Source organism: Priapulus caudatus, unplaced genomic scaffold, assembly GCF_000485595.1.
Source record: "Priapulus caudatus unplaced genomic scaffold, Priapulus_caudatus-5.0.1 Scaffold84, whole genome shotgun sequence".
Taxonomy (NCBI): domain Eukaryota; kingdom Metazoa; phylum Priapulida; class Priapulimorpha; order Priapulimorphida; family Priapulidae; genus Priapulus; species Priapulus caudatus.
In genome coordinates, this window is record NW_014577145.1 from 618,320 (window position 1) to 626,933 (window position 8,614).

At 47.8% G+C, this 8,614-nt stretch overlaps 1 protein-coding gene across 1 annotated transcript; it reads left to right on the forward strand.

Moving 5' to 3' along the window:
- The first annotated feature begins 5,549 nt into the window (after window positions 1-5,549).
- LOC106804710 lies at window positions 5,550-8,305 on the forward strand. Its single transcript, XM_014806000.1, has 5 exons — window positions 5,550-5,726; window positions 6,016-6,262; window positions 6,528-6,696; window positions 6,860-7,055; window positions 7,232-8,305. The coding sequence occupies exons 1-5, from the start codon at window positions 5,550-5,552 to the stop codon at window positions 8,303-8,305; spliced, it is 1,863 nt and encodes a 620-aa protein (XP_014661486.1).
- Window positions 8,306-8,614: the final 309 nt, after the last annotated feature.

Consider the following 8,614-nt stretch of genomic DNA (forward strand, 5'->3'; position numbering starts at 1 on the left):
AACGTTGCCATGATGAAGAGCGGGGAGACGTCGCTGATGATTGCGGTGAGTAAGGGCGAGGAGGCGGTAGTGCGGATGCTGCTCTCACACGGCGCTGACGCCAACGCCACGGACTCGCACGAACAGACCTCCCTGTTCCACGCGGCTTGCTCTGGCCAGCTGGACATCATGCGCCTGTTACTGGAGGCCGGCTTCGATCCCAATGTCGCCGAGACGAAGAGGGGAGCGACGCCTCTGATGCAGGCAGTGAGTAAGGGCGATGAGGCGGTGGTGCAGATGCTGCTCTCACACGGCGCCGACCCCAAAGCCGCGGACTCGGGCGGACAGACCTCCCTGTACTACGCGGCTAGCTCTGGCCAGCTGGACATCATGCGCTTGCTACTGGAGGCCGGTGCAGACCCCAACGTTGCCATGACAAACAGTAGAGCGACGCCGCTGATATTGGCGGTGAGTAAGGGCAAGGAGGCGGTGGTGCGGATGCTGCTCTCACACGGCGCCTACGCCAACGCCAACGCCGCGGACTCGCAAGGACAGACCTCCCTGCACATCGCGGCTTGCTCTGGCCGGCTGGACATCATGCGCCTGCTACTGGAGGCCGGCGCCGACCCCAATGTCGCCGAGACGAAGAGGGGAGCGACGCCTCTGATGCAGGCAGTGAGTAAGGGCGAGGAGGCGATGGTGCGGATGCTGCTCTCACACGGCGCCGACGCCAATGCCGCGGACTTGTACGGATGGACCTCCCTGTATCACGCGGCTTGGGTTGGCTGGCTGGACATCATGCGCATGCTACTGGAGGCCGGCGCCGACATCAACGTTGCCAAGACGAACAGTAGAGCGACGCCGCTGATAATGGCGGTGAGTAAGGGCAAGGAGGCGGTGGTGCAGATGCTACTCTCACACGGCGCCGACGCCAATGCCGCGGACTTGTACGGAGAGACCTCCCTGTATCACGCGGCTAGCTCTGGCTGGCTGGACATTATGCGCCTGCTACTGGAGGCCGGCGCCGACTCCAACGTCGCCAATACGGACAGCGGGGCGACGCCGCTGATGATGGCGGTGAGTGAGGGCAAGGAGGCGGTGGCGCCAACGCCGCGAACTCACACGGAGAGACCTCCTTGCACGTCGCGGTCGTCTCTGGCCAGCTGGACATCATGCGCATGCTACTAGAGGCCGGCACAGACCCCAACGTCGCCGTGACGGAAAAATTTGAGAGCTTCACTGCGTTACACTTCTCCTGTGATCAACTTCATACCGAGGTAAAACTACGGGCGTACGTTGTGAATGATTGGGACCGAATTTCAGCAATGCCCTAATGTATTTTCTTATAGATGGTAAAGGTAATCAGTAATAGTAATCGGTTAACAGTTAATAATAGATATGTTAAATAGTTTCACCGCATTACACTACTCCTGCAATCTACTCGGGACCGAGGAAAAATGCGGGCGTGCGTTGTGAACGACGGAGACAATTTTAGCAATGTCCTAATGTATTATCTTATAGATGGTAAAGGTAATAAGTAATGGTAATCGGTTAACAGTTAATAATAGATATGTTAAATAGTTTCATCGCATTACACTACTCTTGCAATCTACTCGGGACCGAGGGAAAATACGGGCGTACGTTGTGAACGACGGAGACAATGTTAGCAATGTTCCAATGTATTTTTGTCTAGATAATAAAGGTAATCAGTAATAGTAATCGGTTAATAGTTAATAATTTAATAATAGTAATAGTTAGTAATCAGCATCAGTAATAAAGGTAGTAGGCTCGGAAAAACTTCTTTAAGAACAAAAACGAACCTAAAATCGGGTTGTTAACGATCCTCGTTTCGTTCGTTTACACAGATGATTACTTGCCTCTTGAAACACGGAGCTGACCCGAACATAGTCGATTGTCACAAGAGGACGCCGCTCGCTAAAATAGGCAGCGAGGCAGGGGTGAGAATGAGTGAAGAAACAGCAGACGCAGAGTCAGTGGTGCAAGCGGCGGCGGAGTCCGCCGGCGTACATCTACAGGTTAACACACGCGACAGCGAGGGCGACACCCCGCTGCACATCTTCTGTAGGATGATGCGCGCATGCAAAGGTGATGTTTACGCGCGAGAGAGGGAAGGGTGCGTGCAGATAGTGCACGCGCTGCTGTTCAACCACGGCGCACACGTCGACGTGGTGAACGCACGGGGAGAGACGCCATACAAACTCTGGCGCCGGATTTACTCGACGCGTTTCCGTGGCAACGTGGAGTCGAGCGACGAGATACATGGCAGAATCAGCGCGCAGTATCATTCGCTGAAGTGCCACTGCGCGCGCGTTATCGTCAGACACAGCGTTGCATACGAGAACAGGCTGCCTCCGAGTCTCATAGAATTTGTTAGGACACACGCTAGACCAACATAGGCGACACTAAGCGTGTTAACCGAGGAAGCGCATGTATGATCGGAGATGCGATAACCCAGAGGATATTATCAATACTGGGTAGATCTATGTTCTAATTGTTGCACGTGTTGGCAGACGTTTCATTGCAATGTAAAATCGAGTATATGTAGTAACACTATTCAGTTTATATAGAAATGTGTAGATTATCGGTATGATGCCTTGGTGAATTGGCGCGATTTAATAACCACGAGTACAAATGTTAAAAGTTTGCAAATCATTTTGCTCTGTAAAAAAATCTAAAGGCTTATATAGTTGCGTTCTGAATATTTAAAAAAATAAAAACCCATTTAACCATGAAATGTATGCAATTCGGAAAGTACTTATTACCACCAGAATCACATATTTGATGTGCTCCTGCTACCACACACCACCAAAAAAATATAATCATTAATGACCCACTGTTCAGACAATCCACTTGTCATAATGTACCCATTAATATGGTATATATATATATATATACTATAGACTGTATATGCAGTCCAACCATAGATTGAAGCGACACTACGCCCTAGACTTATAGGGAATAAGCCTGTTATGTTTGATGCTCACACATGATCATAGTCTACGCAGATATCTTTTTTGAATAACTGGAATGCTTTCACACCATGCGTGCATACCACGCGACACACACGTTGTTCTCGACGCGACATCTGACGGTCATATATCATAACATCTCCCCTATTCAATAAAAATAAACATTACCTGCGTGAGTGCTTCATAGGTATGCACTAGAAGCATGGGCGCAACCACTGGAGGGGTCATTATCGTAAAACATCCATATTTCACAGGTGAAAGTTAAAATAAATCAAAACCCCAGGTGGTCAAGTGCAGTGTGATAACTGTGATTCAGATTCAGATATCTAAATAGAACCCTTGATAATATCATTTAGATTCGACCTACATAGTACATTCAATCTCACGTGCATGGAAAGAGCACGATATTCACCACGCGTTCGCAAGCCAACTGTGTTATAGACACACACACAAAATATAGGCCCATCTTCACACAAGCGACGCGGCGCGGCACTGTTCATCCTTACCTTCTAATCGATGATATCTTCTGGCGCAGTTTCCACTGACACTGCACAGCGCAGGCCTGGTTTCACGGCGACGGCGAAAGTCAAATGCTTTTGCCGACTGACGTGACGGCGAAAAGATAATTGAACCAACCAACGCGATTGTTTTTTATCACGTGTTCTGGAATCGATATTGAAGCAATTGCAAAGGATTTTGTTGTAAAGTGTGACTCAAGGAAGGTCACATTTGGTTTCTAACACTGTTCTCTGTTTTCACGTGTCAGACATTTTTTGCATTATTATTTTCATCATTATTATTTTCCTCTTCATCTTAATCATGCTAACTGTGTCACACAGTTAGCACAGTCTGTGTGTAGTTTACTACTAGCTTAATCTAATTAATAAAACATTTTGGTATTTTATGTATACATGATCCTAGTAATGTCATTCATGACATCACAATTATGCAACACTTCCATCAACACGCTGAAATACGTGATATTGAACCGTGTATACGCGTGATATAACCGTGATACGTGTACATAACCGTGATACGTGATATTCGCTCGCCCGCAGATCACGTTGCTATTGGCTGTTTGTGACCCCCCAACTTTCAACATGTGGTTGCGCCTTTGACTAGAAGTGTATATGTAACTCAAAATCAAACATAACAAAGCCAAGCGAATACTCACGTACGTACTCACTGCCTGCTTGATCTTTGTCCTTACCTGTTAGCTGCGCTGAGGTGAGGTGACCATGACAGAGGAGCGGCGGTTGGCGAGTGACATACGCGCTTGACGTGCTTGTGTGGCACATTGCGCTTGGGGGAGGGGTAGTGTAGCATCTTCTGAGGCGTGTTCAACAGCGCGAACGCTCGCAGCACGAACGCAGGGCCACTTGAACGACACCGAGCTATGCACCGAGCGCTCGCTTTATCCAAGATGGCGGCTTCCTCAGCAGATTTCATCGCGAGATTTTAATGTCTTCGAACAAATCCTGTTAAACGAATTAGCAGACAAAATTTATATGAATTGAATTCAGAAGTGAATGAATGATTGAAAAATAAAATGAAGTTGAAACAGAGTGAAATTGAAGTCAGAAGTGTTAGATTCTCATTCACCAGATTGCCCGTCGCCATCTTGAAAACAACTCGCGAGCTGCGCGAACAGCCTCGGGAGACTGATCGCGGGCGCTCGCAAGCGCTCGACCGCACGGTGTCGTTCAGAAGGCAAGCGCACGCGAGCGTTCGTGCTGTTGAACACGCATCTGAGGCGTGTTCCGGTTGCGAGCGCTCACCTTCTGAACGACACTGCGCGAGCGAGCGCTCGCGAGTGTTTGCGCGCAAATTCAAAACGCTGTTCCCTCAGTGCGCGGGTTGTTTACAAGATGGCGACGGAAAATCTGGCGAATGCGAATCTAACATTTCTGACGTCAATTTGCAATCTATTTCAACTTTATTTCATTTTTCATTTATTCATTTACTTCTAAATTCAATTTGTATCAATTTCGTCTGCTAATTCGTTTACCTGTACTTGTTCGAAGACATTAAAATCTTGCTGAGTAACCCTCCATGGGGGCCGCCATCTTTGATCAAGCGAGCGCACAGCGAGCGCCTGTGTGTCGTTTAGGAGGCGCTGCGTTCGTTCATCGAGCGTTCGCATCGAGCGCTCGCACTCCTGAACACTCCTCTGGTGATGGTTATGATGAATAGATAAGCAGATGATTGTAGGTAAAGTTGACAATATTCATTCTGCGTTGCATTACATTATGGCCGTGGCGGTACTACTACTGACACCTGGTTGTGATATTGTGTACAACTGTGTAGTTTTACGTTTCCCCGAAGGGGGGCATTAAAAGTCTTCTTGTTAACAGCAACCATGCCTTAGCGTTAGGCGTTGTTTGTCTCTGTGAGATAATATTCAAACATTACATTGGCGACGAGGATGGGATCCTGCCTAAAAAGAGTGTCAGTTGAATTCCTAGTCGTCATATCTGACGGTGACACAGTCGTATCCAGCGTAGGCAGAGTGCAACGGCTAAACAGAGTTAGCGTGAACCCTCGACAACACACTGTCACTGTATCCAGTGACACGACAAGATGGCAGCGCCCATACCACATTACTTGCAGTATCCCGCGTTTGACTGCCGTAGTGAAGCAGTCGGGATACGGTGGACTAAATGGATCAATCGACTCAAAAACAATATATTCGTAGCCTACGATATCTCCGACGATACAAGGAGGAAGGCACTGATGTTAACACAAGCAGGGGATGAGGTAAATGATATTTTTGACTCACTTCCTGAAGACGATAAAAATCTAAAAGAGAGTCTCGGAACTGAAGACAAACAGTTTGATCGTGCTGTATCTGCCCTGTCAGATTACTTCAGTCCAAAACAAAACAGGGAATTTCAGCGTTACCTGTTCAGACATTGTCACCAAGCCGGTGATGAATCAATTGAACAATACTATATAGTAGACTGTCCCAGCTAGCTGACACCTGTGGTTTTGCTTCCAAAAAATGAAGAATGAAATCACAACTGATTTCCGGTGCTGGTAATGACAGAGTCATGAAAAGGAGCTAAGTGATCCTAAACTTACGCTGAGCCAGCTAGTGGAATTTGCTAGAACATTGCAGCTGACTGACAATCAACACAAGGAAATGACTTCCAACAACAACGACGGTCAGGCCAGCACAACAGCTCCTGTTAACAGGATACAGCGGAAGAAGCCACAGGCATACAAGTCAAGTTACCGCAAGGCGCAATCAAACTCAGGGCAACCGGCATCTGATAACATTTGTGTGAACTGCGGTAATACATGGCCCCATCAAGGGGGTCAACAGAGCTGTCCTGCACGGAACAAAATTTGTGCTAAGTGTAAAAAGCCCAACCACTTCGCGAGAATGTGCAAGTCATCCAGCCAGCCACAACCAGAGTGCATTCAGAGAAGAAAAGGCATTTTTCAAACACCGATCAGCTCAGGTTAGTCAAGTGACAACGTCGGGTGATGGCAATAGGGACTCAGACGTCGAATACGTATACTCAGTTAACCAACATGACCGTCTACCTCACGCAGTCGTCGGTGTCAATGGCGTACCGATCAACATGATGATTGACACCGGATCATCAGTAGATGTAGTCGACGAATCAACATGGCAGAAGCTACAGCCGTCCCCCACTCTCGAAGACGCACACACAACTCTCATACCATATGGCTCGATCAACTGGGAAGCTTTCACTTCTTGGTAAATTCCATGCTACGATCAGCCAGAATAATGTCAAAGTTCATGGTGAGATGTTCGTAGTGAAAGGGAAATTTGGCTGTCTCCTTAGTTACAACACAGCCAGCTCCCTGAATATTATAGGTATCAATAGTGTCACCGATCAATATCGTGATGACATTATCAGTCAGTATCCAGGACTCAGTGAGGGCGTTGGCAAGCTAAAGAACTTCTCTGTAAAATTTCACATTGATGACTCCGTACAGCCAATAGCCCTACCACACAGGAGAGTGCCCTTCCACTTGAGACAGAAAGTGGAAGACAAAGTGCGTGAACTCGAGGATTTGGATATAATAGAGGAGGTCGAGGGCCCGACCCCTTGGGTATCTCCAATAGTCACACCTCCTAAACCTGGGAACCCGGAGGCCATAAGACTTTGCGTGGACATGCGTGGACCAAATCAAGCAATCAATAGGGAACGCCACATCAACGCCATGTGGGCCTACGGCGTTACAAGAGACTGAATTTTGGAATCTCGTGCGCATCTGAGATTTTCCAGAATGCCATCAGAGATACACTCAAGGGACTGGACGGTGTCTTGAATGTTAGCGATGACATTCTAGTGTACGGTAGAAGCAACGAGGAGCACGACAAACGTCTGCACGCCACACTTCAGAGACTGCACACCTGTGGACTCACTATCAATAAAGACAAGTGTCGATTTGGTCAGTCATCACTGACATACCTTGGCTACACCTTCAGCAGGGAAGGGGTCTCACCTGACCCACAAAAGGTCTCAGACATTCAGAATGCTCCTACCCCGGAGAACGCGACAGAAGTCCGATCTCTTTTGGGCCTCGCTAATTACTGTGCAAGATTCATACTAAGCGTTGCGTCAATTACTGCGCCACTCCGGGAACTCGCCAGAAAAGACACTGAATGGTCATGGACCCAGAGGCACCAAGATGCCCTAGAGGATCTCAAATCAGCTCTCACGTCAGACGCTGTGATGGGCTATTTTGACCCAACAAAACAATCTGAGGTGCTAGTAGATGCCAGCCCGGTAGGTGTTGCTGCAGTTCTGACTCAAAAGTCGGGTGACGAGATGACTGTTATAAGCTATGCCAGTCGAGCGTTGTCTTCAGTTGAACAACGATATTCCCAGACTGAAAGGGAGGCACTAGCAGTCGTGTTTGGCTGCGAAAAAATCCACCTGTACCTTTATGGCAGTCACTTCATCATCCTTACCGATCATCGACCTCTCTTAGGGATTTTCAACAACCCTAGGTCTACACCACCAGCTCGGATCGAACGCTGGGTGTTGCGGCTTCAACAGTATGATATGATGCTACAGTACCGTCCAGGCAAGGATAACCCAGCAGACTTTACAAGCCGACATCCTGGGAACAGTGCATCATGCAGCCGTGCAGAGATAATCGGTGAAGAGTACATTAACTTCCTGGCACAGGCAAGCACTCCTATTGCCTTGACCCTTGATGGGATCAGAGCAGCAACTGCTGGTGATAAGGAAATGCAAGATGTCATAAAGGCCATCAGATCNGACATTCACATCAAGCCCTCCATCAGTCGATTGATGCGAAATGGGCACCTGGGACAAAATCGATACAGCTGAAATCAGATCAAGAGATAGGGCCTGCCAAGCAAGATGAATCTTACTCAGACTCTAAACGGAAGCTGAAGGAATCCAATCTACATGTTGGAGACATGTACTTGTGCAGTAATAGAAAAAATCAACAAGTTCTGACACCTCCTTACAGTCCAAACCTTATGTCTGTGATAATTCGGTTTCGATAATGGAACAGGGCGACAGCGGAGTTGTGATGGACTATCGTATAACGCTCGAAACGTCTGTCCTTCTTGCAAAAATTCGTGGTGCCTGAGAAGCGTAAAGGGTCTAGGGACACCCAATAAAAGAATCGCT